General features: G+C 40.4%; 2 protein-coding genes across 2 annotated transcripts; both read right to left on the bottom strand.

Annotated features, from left to right (window-relative positions):
• Window positions 1-478: 478 nt before the first annotated feature.
• On the bottom strand, window positions 479-6,392 carry il12bb (interleukin 12B, b). The gene is made up of 9 exons (XM_005926358.3): window positions 3,704-6,392; window positions 3,087-3,180; window positions 2,897-2,998; window positions 2,533-2,709; window positions 1,747-1,852; window positions 1,478-1,647; window positions 1,184-1,344; window positions 960-1,078; window positions 479-832 (listed from the first exon to the last, which is right to left on the bottom strand). The coding sequence occupies exons 1-9, from the start codon at window positions 3,788-3,790 to the stop codon at window positions 805-807; spliced, it is 1,044 nt and encodes a 347-aa protein (XP_005926420.1). The 5' UTR covers window positions 3,791-6,392; the 3' UTR covers window positions 479-804.
• Window positions 6,393-6,865: 473 nt separating this feature from the next.
• Window positions 6,866-18,950, bottom strand: ubtd2 (ubiquitin domain containing 2; the record flags this gene model as incomplete). The annotated part of the gene is given in 3 exon segments (XM_005926359.2): window positions 6,866-8,262; window positions 14,006-14,242; window positions 18,702-18,950. Coding segments are annotated over 3 exon segments (807 nt in total). The 3' UTR covers window positions 6,866-7,762.
• Window positions 18,951-19,428: the final 478 nt, after the last annotated feature.

The following is a 19,428-nucleotide window of genomic DNA, read 5'->3' as shown; positions in this document are numbered from 1 at the left end:
CCGGTGCCATCATGGCACCGGACATCGGTACCCATCCCTAGTGAAGTGTCTTGCCCAAGGACACAACGACCGAGACTGTTCAAGCCGGGGCTCGAAGCGGCAACCTTCCGATTACAAGGCGAACTCCCAACTCTTGAGCCACGATCGCCCCCTAATGTCATAAATATTTTTTCAGTATTATTACTGGCTATTATTTTCCTACTGTTGTCATTGTTATTACCTATTTTTGTCTCGCGTAGCCACATGATGAGTGAATACACATGCAACTCGCACAATATCAGAATATAAAATATGCAAATATGTACAAGTACTTTAGTTTTATGATTTTGTGTTTTTTCTAGTTTGTCAGTGCATTTTTCATCTTTTGTATGTTCTGCACTCAAAATAAACTCGTCATTACTATAGATAACCCATGGGTTTCAAATACATTTTGAGATGCCCTGTTATAAAATGAAAGAAAATACAATAAACTGACATGTTCATTAATTTATTATAAAATGTTGAGAAACATTCTGAACAGATATAAATAAGTTAAAAAGGGCATGAAGGAAATACTAATTCATTTCAATCACAGTACAAATCATTATTGTAACATTGTTCTGTAGTTCCACAGACATAACGAATGGGGATGAAGAGGGATGAATAAATACTGTACAGGTATACATTCACTCCTGAAGCACAGCTTCATATGTTGTGCATCACTTGAAAAAATGTATTAGACCATTTTTTTTCCTTCTGAATTACAATATTTTTAAAAACTGTTTTCCTCTTTCTGGTGCGGCAGCAGAGTCCAGCGGCTAACGCTTAGCATGCCACGTTATGTTTGTTCACTCTGTTGGTAAAAAGAACAAAACAGTACAGATTGGATCAGTCAGTATACAGTGATTTGTAAATAGTGTGAATCCTTGCACAGGAACAGAATTAGCAAAAAATAAATAAATAAAAATCAATACACTTACGTGCACTGACTCCAGTGGCTCCATGGCCCTCTGGTGAACTTGTCCTGAGCTCGCACACAGAAAACATACTTCTTGGTCTTAACGCCAACCTCGTATTTGGTTGTATCAGTGGTGATATTCTGCACAAAGAAGAGGCGACTTAATAAAGACAAAGAAACCTCGACTAAACTGGACATCAGCAAAGAGATATGAATCTGGTGTATAGATGTACGTGTATTAATTACAATTATTTGATTGTCACTGTTGCAGGGATGTCCACTGTGCACCAGCTTGACCTCAAACTGTAGGCCAAAGAAGCTGCAGGGTTTCTCCCAAGTATCAGGGTAGTCCCAGCTGAACACCTTCCCATCACTGATGTGCAGGTTAGGGAGTTTTGACGGTCTCACTTTATTGAGTTGGGAGGGAGAGAAATGAGGTGGGCAAAGGTTAAAAAAGAAAGAGAATGGAGAGAGGAAATCACGGCACGATGACTAAGAAAGTTACTTTTCATACGCTAAAATACACAAAAACAAACTTACCGATTTCTCTCAGGTAGAAAGACTTTGTGTAGGTCTCCAAACGAGCATGGCTGCGTATGTAAACGGTGAAGGAAATGCGATGTTGCTCCTCTTTGTATGGGCAGTGGGCATCCTGGCAGCGAACCCCTGATGCATCAGCATCCAGCTCACAGGGGATATCTTCGGTAAAACTGGAATATAAATATAAGTTGATGTTAAAATAATATCTAGAGCACCTCCTCCACACCAGCACCCAACCAACGTATGCTATGCATTGTCTTTGTCCTTACCGTTCAGCCTTAACCAAAACCACACTGGCATCAGATCTGAGCGCTGTTCTTTTCCAGGAGCAGTGAAAGAATCCTGTATAGTTTGGTGCCGAGCAGTGGATGTGACCTGGAGCAACAGAATTACTGTCAGTCCCCTCCCTCTCTTTTGTTTAATGTTCTTATGAACAGTGTAGCTTACACTTGTAGTGTTTCATTGTTCTTCTAGATCCCATCGAGTAAACACAAATAAATCACTCAGGGCATTGATATAATTGCTGTAAACGAGAAAAAAAGCTTTGTAGCTGCCTCTTCAACTTTAAGGTTTTGTTCCATCACAGGAAAACATTGCCTCATAGCACAAAACTGCAGAAACTTAATGTTTGAGATTTACAAAGCTGAAACCTTATGGAGAAACATGAGCACTAACAATGTGATGATGGGCCTAATATAAAGCCTGCTCACTGTGTTGTTCTTTTCCCTCATCTTCTCTATTAAAATTCCTTTGACACTACTAATGGTGATCCTTTGATCCAGTTTCTGTTTTCTGCTCTGGAACCCCACCCTTACACCCTTTCCCTATTTTTTTTTCTTATCCTAAATCCCTATCTGACCATCATCTTAGCTGTTCAGTCCCATCAATACCATTTCTTCTTCAGAGAAAGCCTGAGGCTAAATCCAGTCAAAGAAAATCTGCTCTTTGCCCTTTTCCCTTCATGCATGCCTTCTTTGTTCTCCCTCCCCTACTCGTTTCACTTCTTTCTTTGCCTTTGCTCCTTTCCTTCCTTCTTTCTTTTTTTTTCAACTTACCTCCTTCTCTGTTTTCCAATATGACTGTCCTGTTGTCTGGATTAAGCTGGATTAAGATCATAGTGTGGTTCAGGTATTCTCCACTTGGACTGAGGTGGCAAGTGTAGTTCCCTCCTTTCATCTCCTCCACCAGGACCTGGACTTGGTTCCCCTGCAGAGGAGGATTGAGCTCCTGACCTGAGACACGGACATGTTCATTGTTACAATGTGGTCATAAAAAGCCATAAAGAGACAAAGGGGAAAGTTTGACGTCTGGATAAACAAAAGCTTGATGAGCTATAGAGCAAACAAACAAAAGAAACTTCTTGTGACTTTGACTTTTTCTTTACATAAGTAAAATTAATTGAATTAAAAGCTGCGTTACCATTTTTCTTCCAAAACACAGGCTTATTCTGAAAAGCTTCTCCGCAGGTCAAAGGAACGTGAACCATGCTACCCGTAAAAGAGGGCACCCTCAGGACCACAACTAGGTAAAGCATAAAAATAGATTTTACTGTTGGTGAAATAAAAACAAAAATGAAAACATGGAGGAATATTCAAAGACAAGGAGATACCATTATCCATGAGTGTCTCGACATCTGCTTGCTGGGTGTCAGAGCTGGCGCCACTCAGTATAGCCCACACAACCATGAGCAAAAATGTATGCATCTGTAACAAAAGAAAGGAAGTGATGGGACTCTTTTACATAAACAAATAAAAATATTTCTTTTTAAACCTTGAAAAAAGTGAAATACTCAAGTACAAAATTAACCCTTTAAATCAAAGCAGTGATAACTAAAATAAAATAACAACAAAAGAATTGTGAACTTGGAAAACTAATTAAAATCAAATAAAATTACAGAGAAAATATCCTTAGTTTAACTATCTGTTAGTTTAGTAAAAATTAAAAAAATAAATCTAATAAAATTTTTTTAGAAGATATCAAATGAAATAGTATATAAAATAAAAAAAATCAGATAGTTCCTCCTAAAACCTTTTTGACCCTTCAAAGGATGAGAACTCAAATTTGGGAACCAGTACAACAGCATTTTCAAAGTGTTTTCAATTATATAAGAAGTTTTAAACATACTTCAAGATACCTAAATTTTTGATTTTTACATAACCAAAAGTGAGCAGATTATTCCTCCTCCTGAATATCTGTGACAATCAGATGGAATATAATAGATCTTACCCTGCAAAACTTGATCCACAATTTCACACTGGAACCAGATGCAGTAAGCAGTGTTTGTCTGTGTAAAGGCAGCAGCTGCAGCTGCATTTATACGTCAGGCTGAGAAATCCCCACTCAAAAGAGGAACTCTTTAATACCTGACCAATGATGACGATGACAATGGACCACACTGCACATGAAAGGAAATTTAATGAATGATCAAAATAAATGGATTACCACTAGCTTTCCACCCGGCTCTCCTCTTTTGTTAAGCTTGATTAATTTAGCTGTGTTGAAGACGACAATTCATTCGGTACAAAATCCATGCTGTAATCTGATGATTGTGTGATCACACTAACCACTTTGGGGGGGAAGTAAAGCCAACTAATGATACAGAAACTTCTGTAAAACAGAACTGCAACCCCTAAAATGTTTAAATATGGTTATACGCCACTGAAAGTGGAGCAGGTAATCTAGAAAGCCGTCATGGGACTTCTAAAGAAGAACAAGAAAAAGGACGCTTCCACAGAATGCGTCAAGAGAACACAATCATCAGGAACGAAATAAAGGAGAAAACCCAGATTATAAACAAAACAAAAAAACAAAACAGGATTATCTGAATGAGTTTTGTAAACGCAATGACCAAATGGAAAAATCACTGTTGCATTTTCTTTCTTTTTTTTACGTATACATCTGGGAAGTTACCTGCAGAGCGTTTTCTTTCCAAAATAACCACTAACATTTAAGCATGCCTGTGTGGTTGCACCTGTAATGACAACTCATAGACCCTTTCCTATAAATACACATAGGTATAGGGGTTTCTTTTGATTAACCTTTGTTTATTTAAAAAAAAAAAGGCAACAGATGACTCAAGGGGAGTGTGTTTTATGCTGTTTTGAAAGGAAATGCAATTTCCTTGCTTGGACCCTCACTTCAATTAAGTAAAAGGTTTTTCCCCACCACTATCCTATTTCGTATTCTATGGGGACTGAAAATGTCATATCATACTAACCTTACACCACATCCACTTCCCTGTGTGTGTGTGTGTGTGTGTGCACGGTGCGACTTTTCTCAATATTAAACAAGTGGCTTATCAACTCTTTAACTTCCTTTGTATTTTATAGGAATTGTGGAGAGGCAGCTGGCATTCCTTCCTCATACCAGCTGAATGATAGCAGGTATGTCTTTGTCAAGGTGGGAATGCCGCTTAGCAGCACTTCTTTCAAAATCAAATCCAATTAATCAATGCTTGCGTAATTGGGTTTTTCAAGAAAACTTCCAGTTTCTGTTAGGACTAAATGAATGGGCTTAAACAATGATGTTGAAATTATAGAGAAAAGAGACTACAGGAAAAACTTAGTGTGTATTATGCTGTTAAGTGTGCTGTATTATTCCTGTTAAAGAGACTAGACAGATAAAACAGATTAGATTATCATGGATATATCAGTGTCAGATCCTGAAATTATAATTTGATCTTTTGGGGAATCCTACATTTTAGTTTTTTAAAGATTGATAAGACACATTACTGAATTGTAATCACACAACAAAGGACAGAAACAGTCCCTCTTAAATTTAGGTGTTATCAGTCCCGCAGAGCATAAAACCATCAAGCCAAGCAGTCTGCCTTTACATTCGTGAAAAAATGAGTTGTTCTAATGAGCTAACTGGATTCAAGTGTGGCGCTGTGACAGGCTGCCACCTTTGTAACAAGTCAATTTGTGAAATTGCTTCCCCCAATCAGCTGGTATTATTGGAAAGTGGAAACATTTAGGAAGCACAGCAACTTAGCCGCAAAGTGGTTGACCACGTGAAATTACAGAGCATGTGGGGGATGTTGCTGAGGCACATGTGTGTGTAAGAGTCAGTAGTGCTCTGCTGTTATATTTGTAGATATGACTCAGAATTTGCAAAATTCCAAAAACACCAGCGGCATTAACATCAGCACAAAAACAATGCTCTAGGAGCTTATATTACATTATTATGGAGACCTCTTGTCTCTGCTAGCCAGCTAACTAGGCCTCTTAGTTCTTGTCTCTGCTAGCCAGCTAACTAGGCCTCTTAGTTCTTGTCTCTGCTAGCCAGCTAACTAGGCCTCTTAGTTAGCTAGTTTAGTGTTTTCTGTTAATTTATGTTGTAAATTTATGTTGCATGTAGCACCTTGGTTCCTGGAGGAACGTTGTTTCGCCTCACTGTGTACTGTTAAACTGTATATGGTTGAAGTGACAATAAAGCCAACTTGACTTGACTTGTGACTGAAGCCAGGAGGCGATTATTTTAGCCTGACATTTATAATGGAAATGGCTACAGCACCTGTCCAAAGGCCCAAACAAATTAGACAAGCCAAATGTTGTTGTTTTGACATTTTAAAACCCATTCTGAGGGTTTTGTTCAAATTAAAACTGATGCAAAATATTACACTTATAGGAGGTGATGTGTAAATTCAGTACTCAGGCTTAAAATGGTATTGAGGAGGTCACACAGCTCATTTTACCAAGTAAAAAGAAAGAAAGTTAATTTTTGCCCTTAGCCTTAACCTTTCCTTTCAATATTAGCCACAAAATACAAGATAATTTTTTCTTATTTGTAACTTTAAAATGACGCTATGTGCATGGGAATACACAAGGGGTGATAGTGGCTCAAGAGTTGGCAGTTCGTCTTGTAATTGGAAGGTTGCTGGCTCGAGCCCTGGCTCTGACAGTCTCGGTCGTTGTGTCCTTGCGAAAGACACTTCACCCGTTGCCTACTGGTGGTGGTCAGAGGGCCCGGTGGTGCCAGCGTTTGGCAGCCTCGCCTCTGTCAGTGCACCCCAGGGCGGCTGTGACTACAATGTAGCTTGCCATCACCAGTGTGTGAATGTGTGTGACTGAATGTAGTGTAAAGCGCTTTGGGGTCCTTACAAATACAGGCCATTTACACAATACTATGCAATCTACAAACAATTACATTGTGAGACCATTTGACGTGTAATATTTGTAATGTATTAAGCAAAGAAAATGAGTGAGGAAGTCACCTTAATTAAAACACAAGAAGTGGAAAAACTAAGCAAGTCATAAACCTTATTAAAAGGCAATCCCAGAGTTGTAGCAAGTGTAAGTATTGTGGCATATCAGTCCAGTATGTCCCAAGTCTTCATCGAAATATGAAATTCTGAAAGAGAGATCGAAGAAAACAAACAATGACTAGTTTTCATTAAAAACATTATTTAATCAAAATATGCAACTGTGTTTCTGATGTCCATCATTTTCACCACATGAATGAGTGGTGGTTGTGTCCTGATCATATATGAACATCCGCACACGCACACACACTTATTCACACGCACTCTCACGCACAGGCTGACTACTTATAACATGATTAATCTGATTGTTCAGTGAAGCAGAGTGAAATAAAGAATATGATCCAGCAGCAGCAGCTTGGTAAAGCATCCAGTCATGTCCTCTGAGTGCCTCAAGAGGGAGAACACATCTGCTTGCTAACCAACTACACCAAACTTCCTTTATGGCTGTTTGTATACCGACTTTATCCCCTGACGCAAGCATTCTTGACTGATTTACTATCATGTATTTAAATGAAGAATTTCTGAATAACTCTCAGTACTGTTAAGTGTCTTTTTGAAATGTCTAAATTGAAAACATATGCTGTGAAAGTACACGTGTAACCCTGTCGCCTTATACGAAGAATTCTCTGTGCTGAACCAGCTTTGCCAAAGAGCAGAACTTGAATGGAAACTGAAACACAGAAACATTCAAATATCAGTGTTGCTAAGAAAACCCATTTTAGCCATCTGACAAAGTTCTCTTTTTGCTGTTTGGTTTCCATAGGAACAGTTAAAAAGACTTCAAAAAAGGTCAAAATTTCAATGTGTAAAAACCAAAAGGATTAGTCTTTTCTCAATCCAAGAGTCCTTATGCTCCAGCAGATGCCTAATATCAGCCCAAACAAAGTTCTCAGCAAAAAATGTCTGAGAAGAGAAAAGAGAAGAGAAGAGAAATCAGCTTCTTTTGTGTCCCTTGTTATCCTCCAACTTTTATACTATCACATCACTGGTATGCCCCGTTCCAGGCTGCCAGTTTGGGAGCATCAATCCTCCTCCGGCGTGGGCTCTTGTGGCAGTGCGGCTACTTCTTCTGCTGCCACTGGCCCTGATGTTTCTGGTGTAGTTTCAGGCTCTGGTGGTGGTCGCTGGCTGAGGATGACCTGCACTACATAGTCTCTTGAGATGTTGAGTTGGTCCAAGCGCAGTCTGTCTGTCAGGGGCCGCCCTGAGAAAAACCAGCGTTGCGTTGCGGCAGGCACGCCCTCCTGACTTTGTAGACGCCGCTTCATTATGCCTACTGTGTCCGTGGAACGGACTGCCAGCCGGAGGTCGCGACCCGTGGAGAGGCGAAGCCGAAGCTGGCATTCCCCTCCTGTGCCAGGATCACCGGCGCTGCCCAAGGACGGGTCGGTGGTTCCGGAGTCAGGATCTGAACCGTCGGGCTCATCGGAGCGTTCCTCGATCATGTTGACGGGGGGAGAGAGGCAGTAGACTGGCAGCTGGTATCGATTCCCCAATTCATCGTAGCATTCGGTTAGAGCTCCTGGAAGAACGGAGAATATTACCAATTAATTCAATATATTAAAAAATAAAATAAAATCTAAATATTAATTTGGTTAATAAATCAAATGAAAGCTACAGATTATGGTTTGCAGGAATTGCCACTGTCAAGAAATCACATTACAATATAAACAGAAGTGTAAGAGCTCGGTAAATGATTAACTCGGAGCTTCCAATGCAGAGCCATAAAACACTAAAGTGAACAGGAGGGTCATTTCTAATTTTTCCTTTTCGTAACTCTTCATGGACTACTTGTCTAAACAAAAAAGTTCTAATATATAGATATATATACCTTGCTGTGCATGAGATGGAATACTTTCTGTTTAAAGAAATCTATTAGTCATTTGTAATAAAGTGAAAGTTAAAACATATTTTTTCCCATTCAACAAAGCCAAAACCTGAACTATGCTTCATAATACCCTGGATTGATATGAAATGGAGAAATGAGAGTCATACAAATAGAAAATAAAGATTGTAGGGGGACAGACTGTGGAAGCAGGAGAAAAGGGAAAGTCTCATCTTGGACTAAAAGATAACGAAACATTATGTCATTTCTGTGATTCAGACTCTGACAATAAAGAGTTGGTGGACAGAAAGTGGGAATTATAGCATACTGAAGAGGTTGTGTCCACGAGTAAAAATGTAAGCCATTCTGTTCACGAGGGGGATTCCTGACAGATACATACCCTGCAAAATAATTCAAAGTGACTACTTTTCATACCAAAAAACTAAAAGGTCATATTTATTGTGGATTAACAAAAACAGAAGATTCAGTTGATGATGACATCCAAAAAGATGAAAAACTCTCCCCACAAAAGTGAGAAGACCGCCTGACCACAGTTTCTTCTAAATGACATTTTCAAAAAAAAAAAAAAAAAAAAAAAGGTCACCTTGCTGCTGTTGCGCTGTTTTATGACTTAAACCGAAGCACGATCCACCCGAGAGTAGCAGTGAGTTTTCCTGTAACCAAGACCGAGATGAGTTAGCAGAAGCCCAGAAAAGTTCTCGCTACTCTCTAGATGACGACAACTTTGGCCTCGGTGAGGACATGAAAGTAACTCTTGCCTTCAAGAAAAGTGCAGAGTTCATGTAATTGTGAAGGAATAAGGTGGCAAAAAGGCTGGTTTCTGGCACGTGTAGCCCACTGCGTAGCAGCAATCACCAAAAACCACCACAAAACGAAAGTGCAGCAATTATTTCAACCACAACCACACTATTATATATTGTGCAGGAGTCTACATAAATAATTGGAGAGCATGTTTAAATATTTTATAGCTCTCTGCTTTTATCAGGTACATAAAATAAATATAAATTTGAGCAAATAAATCTACAGTTGAGCTGTCCTACCTCCGATATTTCAGCACACCAACTAAACAGTTGTTTATTTAGGCTCCTTCTATGTGGGATAACAGAGAGCACACAATATGAAGAAGTAGTGATAGCCAGCATCACAAAAGGCTAAGATAAATATTAGTTTTAACATGGCTCAATGAAAATGTATAAACATGATCTGGAAAGGATCTTCCTTTGATTTTTTCCCCTTCAACAGCTATTTATTTTTCAGCTGCAGAACACCAATGTATCCCAGATGGTACTGATGCTTTTGGTTGTGGCATTTCATCAAAACAAAAACAAATTCCACCCACAAGGTGGAATTAGCCTTGTACCAAATTTTAAAGAATAAATCTTATGACAAAAGCAAAGAAACATGTTGTTGAAGTGCTTGCTGTGCTGCATATCCCCCCCAACACGTTTTGAATTTTAAAGCATGAAAATATAAGTGATGTGAATCCGTAAATCCTTCCATCCTTACAAGGATATTCAAAACTGCGTGGGAATTTGCCCAACCAGCCTACATGCATTTTATGGACTTGGAAAAAATCAAATGACCGCATCCCTCGGGATGTCGTTTGAGGGGTGCTTTGGGAGTATGCGGTATTAGCCCATTATTATGGGCTATTCGGCCTGCCAAGTGTGGTAAGAGCTTGGTTTGTGTTACCCACGGTAAATCAGACTGGATCCTGAGCTGGAATCTACCAAGGTTGCCCTTTGTTAAAGAGTCTATTCATAACTTTGATGGACAAAATTTCTAGGCACAGCCAAGGGGTGAAGGGTTTTGAGATTAGTGGTATCAGGATCTGCTGTTGTAGATTATGTGGCAATGTTGGCTTAATTGAATGATGACCTCCAACTTTCACTCTTGTAAGAAGTGTGTGAAGTGGACAGGATGAGAATCTACATGGCTGGACTCAGCTGGAAGACCTGGGTATCACAGAGTGAGCGGAAAGTAGACTGGGAGACTAACAGATGGATTCAGGTGGTACTGGTAGTGATGCAGATAGAATAGAATAGAATGCCTTTATTGTCACTAGAGCTGCACAATGAGATACAGAATGCTGTACTGGCCTGCCGTAGTGACAATACCTTCACCTATGGTCACAAGCTGTGCCCAAAAGAATAAGATTGTGTGAGGAATAGGTTCCTCCGAATTGTGGCTTGTCTCCCTATGGATGAGGAGCTTGGCCATTCAGGAGGAGATACGAGTAAAGCCGCTACTCCTCCACAACAGGAGCTGGATGAGGTTGTTTGGGAATCTGACAAGGTTGTCTCATGGACGCCTCCTAGGTGAGGTGTTTTTGCTCCTGGTGGAGACCCAGGAAAGATGTTGGAGAGATGTAGTTTCTGGGATGGCTTTGTAACAACTCAGTGTCTCCATAAGTGCTTAAAGAGTTGGCCTCATGCCCCTGATACCTCAAGACAGATGAGCAGCACAAAATGGATGGATGGATGGCTAATGACAGCAAATGGCTCCAGAAAAGATGCTCTATAATTTCCTTATGTTTTCTAAAGACAAAGACTTGAATCTCATTTCAGTGTTCACAGAGCAACTTTCAAGGACCACAAAATTTGTTTTCAACCTTTTTTTTTCTTAAAAAAAGCAAACAAAAAAACCCCCACCAAAACAAAAAACTTAAACTCTTAAAATAACAAACAAAACAAAAACAAAAACAAAGCAAACAAACAAACAAAAAAAAAAAAACAGTGAAAGGGGAACCCATCAGATGATGCATCTCTAATACAATAAAAGTCTCCATTATGAATTAAGTGGGGATTTGGAGAAACTAATCCATTTCCTGAATGGCACCAACAAAGTCTCAGCTAGTAATGGTAATGCAATTTTAAAGGATTTTTGAGGATCGCTGTTTGGTCCCATAGTGAGCAAACATTTTCTTTTTACCATGCTGGTGCAGACTAAATGTAAACAGCTACTGAAAAGACAGGAATAAAGTGAATCCTACAGATTACAGTGATTGTTTTATTCTGGTGTCACAAAAATACCCTGGCTTTTCTTTAGCAACATCAACACGTGTGTGTAAAACTAATGATGGCTTCGTCAGCCTCAGCTGTACTCTGGATTTCTTAATATTTAACTTGCTAAGAGTGATAACTAGGATGTTGGACATAATAAAATTGCTTTAAATTTGTGAATGTGTTGTTTCTTTCTCATGCGTTTCCTTTGCTGCAGACCTAGAATGGTGGCCTGATGTTCAAGATAAGCCTTTTCACATCAAACAAAACTCAACTTCAATTTGTTTCTTAAAACCTATTAAACAGACTTCACAGCCAACCACACATAGCCAAAAGATTTAAGCAAACTTGCCTTTATTCTGCTGCACAGAACACAGTCATTTCCCTTGTGGGACCAGTTAAGAATCCATCCATCTTTCCCTCTATCCCAATTGTACAACATGTGATGTATTAAATGTGATGAAAACATTTAGGAATGTCAGTTCTGATTCCTGTATGCTGCTCAGTTTAAGTGTAAAGCAGTACTGGAAAACCAAAAGTGTCCTGGTGAACAAGGGCAGAATGGTGAAAGAAATTTGAAATCAATGCTTTGCATGACTGACTGAGAAAATGTAAATGTGTGAGTGGTGAAAATATTTAAGTGTTGTGTCTACTCTCTGCACTGCACTGCTGGTAGAGTGAAACAATGATGTCAGGTCTAGAGAATCCACAGCTGCAGCCCAGCAGGACCTGATCTGACCTAGCCAAACTACTGAGAGGAATCAAGTAGACATTGTAAGGCACTGACATGAGGTTCTTAATGGTACTTAAAATATACATATACAGGTTTTGCAGTCAGGTGACCACTAACCATCATCAACTTAATAAGGCCCCAGTTACCTAAGGCCGAGAGGTAGGTCAGTGACCACTTAGCAACCACTGGTCGCTAGGGGAAAAATTCGAAAAATGTCCCAGACCAGCTGGCAAAAACCTCATTGCGACTGCTTCGGTCCCTTCCTGTGGTCTCCAAACAGTAGTGAAACTGTGAGAAGAAACCAGAAATGGGACAGCATCCGTCTTCAAAGTAAAAGCTCTGCCTCTTCGCTGCAGCAAACACATTTCTTTGAAGCCATCGTTTCCAGTCAGTGTTTCACTACTGCTTGACTGTGTTTGCAGCCAAATTGGTGTTTTCCACAGAAAATACAGGTAACTGTTCCAATCTGCTGGTGACCAAAGCAATCACCAGAATGTTTTTGGTGCAACACCCTCTTTGGAACCAATTTCACCAAGCAACTGGCAGAATGGGCTATAATCCATCATGGATTGGCCTCACCAGAGACCCAGAACTCTGAACATTATTAACATTGTGGGATCACGTTGACATACAACAGACCAAAGGGGAGCAAACATCTAAAGAAGGGCTTTTAATGTCCTTCAAGAAACTATTCCTGAAAACTACTTAAAGAAATTACAAGAAAGCTTGCTTATTAAAGTTCAGGCTATGCTTAAAAATAATATTCCCTTCCAAGCTTGGTAGAATTATACAAACTCTGTTTTTGCCTTGTGCCCTGTATTTCTCTGTATGTTTGCATGTTTCAACAACTCTGCATCTATTTCCCATTTTTCAAGTAAAATATAAAGAAATGAGGGATTCTGCACAGAACTGTATTATTTTTGTGAAGTTTGAAGAATTGGGAACAATAAAGAACAACATATCCACGCGTAGAGAGCCTACTGCAGCAGCTTATTATAACAGCTTGGATTTGGGCTTCCTGAATTTGAGCCACATATATTTTATAGATTTGTTCTAAGAGAATGCTCTTGTGTTTTAAACTCTTTGGCATACTTAGGTGACTTATTACTTCCTCCTTTCAGCAGAGCAAGAACATGCCCCTTATTTATTATTTATGGGTTACTTCTGCAGCACTTCCTCGCAGCTAAAGCCTAAACTCTAAAATGTGGTCACTGAAAATCACTAAGAGGTTCTTTTATAGCAGGCTGAATTATATTGATGCTTTATAATCGCTCTATTTACTTCCATGTTCACTAAAATGTCAATTGTAGTCTGTGACTTTAACAAGGACAGCAAAGAAGGCACTTACATAAACAAAATGCTTCAGTAATATGTGGCAAAGTTTGCTTCCTGTTTATGAAACTTATCAGAGGGCAATCTAAAGACACTTCCTGGGGAAGCAGCCTCCCTTTGCTTCTCTGTTCTATGTAAATTTAACCTCTTTACATTGAAGAGCTACTATTTAGTAGCTGCGTGTGGTACTGAATGCTGACAGGTGGCATGAAGTAAAAGCTCTGTATCGTGAGTATTCGAAGGGGAGATTTTGACTTTGACATTTCAGTGTCCCATTACAGCTATTTTTCAGAAAATAAAGCTAAATCTATGACTTGTCAACTAGACCCATCACTGTGGAAATGTGTGTTACCATGTGGCAGTGTGATGCTGGCTCCGTCAAGGATCGCCTGAGCCAGCAGGTGGTCATTGCTCTCAAAGGCGCTGGCCGCAGCCCGCAGCGCATCCCAGATCTCCTTCCGGCCTTCGAAAGCTGGCGCCGTATCCCAGAACTCATCTCTTTTGCTGCGCAGCTGGCCTTCAGTCATCGGGTAGTCACTTTTCCATTTAGGCCGCTCTCTCTTCAGGGGCTGGTTACGCCCTAGAGCCACTGGGAGCGGCAAAGAGAGGGAGAGGAAAGGGGGGATTTAGAGAGAAAATGCAACTAATAAAAACAGGAAGACTGACGCAGGCTGAAAATTGAAGAACCAAACAGAAATATTGAAAAAGACTCATAAAAGTGAGGGAGGGAAAGAGGAATCAAAGGTGTGAACCAAAATGGGAATAAACGGAGGAAGCAACAAAGAGAAGAAGGAGTAAAGGGGAAATACCAAGAAAAGGAAAGAAGAAAAACAAAAGCAATTTGGATGTAGGGAAGAGAAAGTAGACAGATGTGGGATGCAAGATGAGAAAAGATGGGAAATCCACAGAAGATAAAAATGAGAAGTAGAGATTATGAGTAAGGAGGAAGCAGGCATAACAAAAGTTAGGATTCACTGGAAACAAAACAAGACTTTCAGCTTTGCTCATAAACACAAGCATGATTCAATAGTCAATTAAAAATGGGCCTACACTGTAATATAAGGTCTAAATGAAGCATTTAGACAAAATGAAGCTAAAAATGTATTGGTACTAAACCCAATTAAATGGTTACGGTTCTAGCATCTAACAGCCCTCCGGCTGCAGCGTGAAGGCAGGTGAGTAACACCATCTGGATCACCGCCGAAGGGGCCGACACACAGGACAGCGTGTATGTTTGAATACACAACACAGACAGGGAGGTGCGAGCAAGCTGATGGATCAAGGTGTTGAGTTACACCTGCTGGTATACACGTACCCTGATGATCATGTGGCACAGTCAAATAACACCAACCTTCAACTGACTTTAGTAAGACAAGCCTCTAGCCGTGCTACTTTTAATACTTGCTTGAACTTGCTGAAAAGACTTCCCATTTGAAATAAGCTCATTAGACAGGTTACAGTACACAGCGTTTAGTAGGTTAAGGGGGACCTAGTTGGACAGGTTTAGCCTTTGATATTTCAGGGAGGAGGAAAACAATGCAGCAGCTGTGCAGTAAACAGATAGCAACACAGATAAACATACATTAAAGTTCCTCTCCTGGTGCTGACCTTCAACTCTTCTCAAATACTGTAAACGACTTCCCAGTGCCAATGAAATTCATACATAAGTGCTCAATGTGAAAATTATTCTGAAGAATAGTGAACTGCACAAGGTTTAGTATATGTTGATGTATCATAATTGAAATATATTTTATGGATTGAGTTCAACAGCGTTAGAAACTGTGCTTCAAATTAACTTTTTGACTCACCAGGCAAGAAAACTGGAATACATTAAAAACAAAACAAACAAAATCCACCAGCAAAGTGACAAAGTTTTATGCTGAATAAAGAAGAGCCCAGAGCAAAACTGAAGCCAAATTCTTGTGAATCGTTAAACGATTAATTAACTTACTAATCAAACATAAAAGTAAAAATCCTGGATGCTTAACCATTTAATCAACTTAACCCTCTTAAACTGTAGGCTCTTTATCTCAATTATCTACTTCTTCACACAGCCCATAAAGTCCTAATCATCTGCTCATTGACTAGTGTTAATGATTGCTTACATGGTAAAGGACAGAAGAAAAATGTCAGGGAGGGAGTCAATAGCTCAGACAGCAGCTGTGCGACGCTTGCTTTATAGTACTACGTTTGTGCCTGTTTACCTACACAGAGCAAAGGGGTACACAACCAAAGCAAAAGTACTCCCCTTCAGTCTTCCAATGACCCAACAGCACGTAGACTGGTGTCTAAGATGCTATGTATAGATTAGTTGAAAAGTGAACACTTATTGTTATTTTTAACATTTAATTTTGCTTCAGGCCTGTGTTGATCTGTATTGAGAACAGCACAAAAAAGGGCTGCTTGTGACACTGGCACCTGACGACAGTACACAGCTACAACATGTAAGTGACGGTCTGAAAAGGTGTCTGTAGGCTCTGCGTAACACGTGATTTAGACTTCTGTGGGAATTCTACGTATTAACTGGAAACTCCTCGTAACCCTGCGTTTCAACCTTCCACGCCATTCAAGTTGCTGTGGGCTGCGTTGGGTTATGTAGAAGGTTATGGTGTATGGTTAAAAGGACTTTCCAGTTATGTCGTAAGTTACCACATAGATTTCCCACAGAAGTCTAAATCACGCATTGGTTTGAGCCATGAGCGTGTGCTTATCAAACTCAGAACCAGAACACATGTAAGTGAGTAGGGAAAAAAAGCAACCCACAATTATTCTGGTAGCACAGTGGTACAGCAGTTAACGCTGAAGTGCTCTGGGTTAACTTGTGACTCTTAATTGCACATAGGCATCAATGTGAGCAGGAATGGCTGGCTGTCAACTGTGATGGTCCTGGAATAGACTGGGAACTTGACCACTGGGTACGATTGATCCACCTCTCCCGTGACCCTGAGCTCGATACTCGTTTACATTTATTTGGCAAACTGAAACTAACTACCGTACATTAGAAAGTTGTTCATTTTGGACCCTGATTAGAAAAGTTATGGTATGAGCCTTTAGTGTGACAATGTCAAATGCTTATACTTGATTGCAAATATGGACAGATGGAGATCCGACGGCCTGACAGTCATTCCTTCTTTTGTTAAAAGTGGCTTAAGACTCGCTTAAGTACTATATATTACAATAGTGAGGATTCTTCTTTGGCTCTAGCTCCAGTTTCTTAGAGGGGCGCCAGACCCAACACAGGTACAAAGCAGTTCCAAGGCGGAAATGCTCAACTACGAAGTTGAATTGCTTTTTTTGTTCCCGATTTATCTTTAGAGGAAAATATAACTGTGCCAGTTTTCATTGGACAGGCTCTTTAAACAATTTTATGTGATTATACAAAACATTAGCAAAAGTACCAAACAATCAGTAACATCAGGAACATAAAAGCATTTTAGTGCGTCATTTAGCTGTAATCATTTTCCAGCAGTGCATGCCTGAATTCCTGCGGATATGCTCTCATGTTATGAACTTGTCTGCATGACTCTGTCCATAAGTCTTCATTAGCCTGCTTTCCACATCGTCTGTCAGCCAATAATTCACGTATATCTTTAAACAGTAACCTACTTGGGTGTCATTCAGGAAGGATTTATGTAGGCCGGTATGTACAACAATTTAACATAGAAATTTCTGCAATGTAAACCTGCCTACGAGATCTGATTTAGTGACACATAAATGTGCCTATGTTGAACTGAACTGCGTTGTTCCTGCTTGCTTGTCTGCATCCGTTTAACGCTGCATCGTCTCTTGATCCGCCACATTTTACAGATACCGCTGCTGTTCATACGCAATATCTAGTCAGGGAGGAAGCCTGAAAACTGGCAAAGACAGAAGCAGAGGCAACGAGGGAATGAATAAAGGAAACCAAGTTTTATCTCAGCATCTCTAAGTCTCCACCCCCCACCCACCCCCATGACCAACTGTATTTACCGCTCTGTAATTAAAATAACTCACTGGCTATGAGCAGAACTCATTTTCAGATCAGACAAACCAGGAAACAACACTAAGGAAGTTGTGTACAACACCTCAAACTACAAGAAGGAGCTCTTCCCCCCCCTCTCTCTTTTTTTTTTTAAAAGATTCACACCATTTAAACGCAACAATTCCCCTTAAACCCCACCCAGAGCTTTTATAGTTGACAAAGCACCCTTCTTTCACTGTGCACCCTATCCATATCACCAACGTAAACGATCTAATAAAGGGAATATGTACTACAGCATGCATTCATAGACAGTGTCGCACTCAATTTCTCACTGCTCGAGCTGTCATCCCTACTATGCTTTGGGACTGCATGCAACTCCATTTATTGCTCAGTAAATAAAACTAACCTTTACCTTGCAGTTTTGTGCGATATATCACTTTTTGCTCACACTTTAAGTTTCGCTTTTAGTCATAAAGCTACAGTTTTGACACCTCCTCCACTCTTCCGACCACTTTTCAGGACACAGCATGACCCGACACCTCGCTCACAACGAAAACAATCAATAATAATAATGATAAATATAAGACAAGATCAGCAGCTGCCATATGTGCACCCCTACTCGAGCTGTCAGTAACTTCAAGTTGTGCAGAGAATCTGGGCATAATTCAAATCTGAAATCACACTGAATCACGCCTGAGCGCTCCCCTTGCATGCCATTGCTGCCTGTGACCCATATTTGTTATGCAGAAAGCTAGCAAGCTAACTAGCTACGTTTTAGCCGGCTAGCTTAGTCAACACCAAAGAACAAAGGGAGGCAGACTGGCACAGTCAATGTTTCCCACTTTGTAAAGTAGAGAGCAGACGAGGCGTCGTTTGCCGTTTTAAGGCCAGGTGCATGGAGGGAGACACCCGGCAGGACTGCTGTCTGTCTTCGGCTCTGTCTGGCTCGGATATTAAAAGGAAGGGAAGAAGACCTCCAGTCAGGACAACATGCAGGGAGCCTGGAGGAAGCCCTTCGTAAAAAAAAAGGAAAAAAGAAATGCAAGCTTGTGGCCAATAAAAGACGTCGACAAGCCCCGCAAGTTACCTCCAGTGCCGTCCGAGTTCTCGTTTAAGCTGCCCGAAGAGTCGTGGTGGCTCCCGACACAGCCACCCATGGATGTTTCAGCAGAGCAGCCCGGGCTAGGTAGCTCACCCCCCGGCCCACAGCTACAGCTACATCCACTACCCCTGTCTCGTTTTTCTCTCTCTCTTCCCCCCTCCCCTCCTTTTCTCCCTTCCTCCCTCCTGTCCTCTCCTTCCTCCTCGTTTCCTCCCGTCGTTCCCTTTCTCCTTGCTTCCTCCTTCCCTCCTTCTCTCAGCATAGACTGAGCTCAGCAGGCATGATCTTCTTCGTGTTTTTCGGCGGCGCAAGAAGGTCTGAGAGAGGTTCACGTCGTAGCAAGGTGACCGAGGTAGGAATGAAGGAGAGAAAGAGAGGGGCCGAAGGAGGAAGAGATATAGACAAAGGACAGAGAACAAAGGAGAAGTGCACCGTGCAAAACAAAAACAAAAAAAGATAAAGATAATCTTTAGGGTATGAAATGTTTGCTTTGGACTTTGGACTCTAGTGATGTTAATGCATTTTGACACATCTCATATCATGTTTTATGAGAAGCTGTTTGCTGCACATCAGCAGTCACATCAAAATGTTCACCCTCTATTATTATTATTTATTATGTTCTCATTCATTCAGCTGTGCTGCCTATTATATTCTAATTTCCACTCTATTTAATTTTATTATTCAAATTTTTTTTTTTAGTTTTAATGCACAA

This window comes from Haplochromis burtoni, unplaced genomic scaffold (assembly GCF_018398535.1).
Source record: "Haplochromis burtoni strain Fernald_Lab_line unplaced genomic scaffold, NCSU_Asbu1 Contig_83, whole genome shotgun sequence".
Lineage (NCBI taxonomy): Eukaryota > Metazoa > Chordata > Actinopteri > Cichliformes > Cichlidae > Haplochromis > Haplochromis burtoni.
This window is presented reverse-complemented; position numbering and strand designations above follow the sequence as displayed.

Coding starts and splice junctions, on each gene's coding strand:
- il12bb (XM_005926358.3), bottom strand. CDS start 3,790: ATGCAGCTGCAGCTGCTGCCTTTACACAGACAAACACTGCTTACTGCA. Junction 2,999..3,086: donor CGAGACACTCATGGATAATG/GTATCTCCTTGT, acceptor TGCTTTACCTAG/TTGTGGTCCTGAGGGTGCCC. Junction 1,079..1,183: donor ACAGTGACAATCAAATAATT/GTAATTAATACA, acceptor TTCTTTGTGCAG/AATATCACCACTGATACAAC.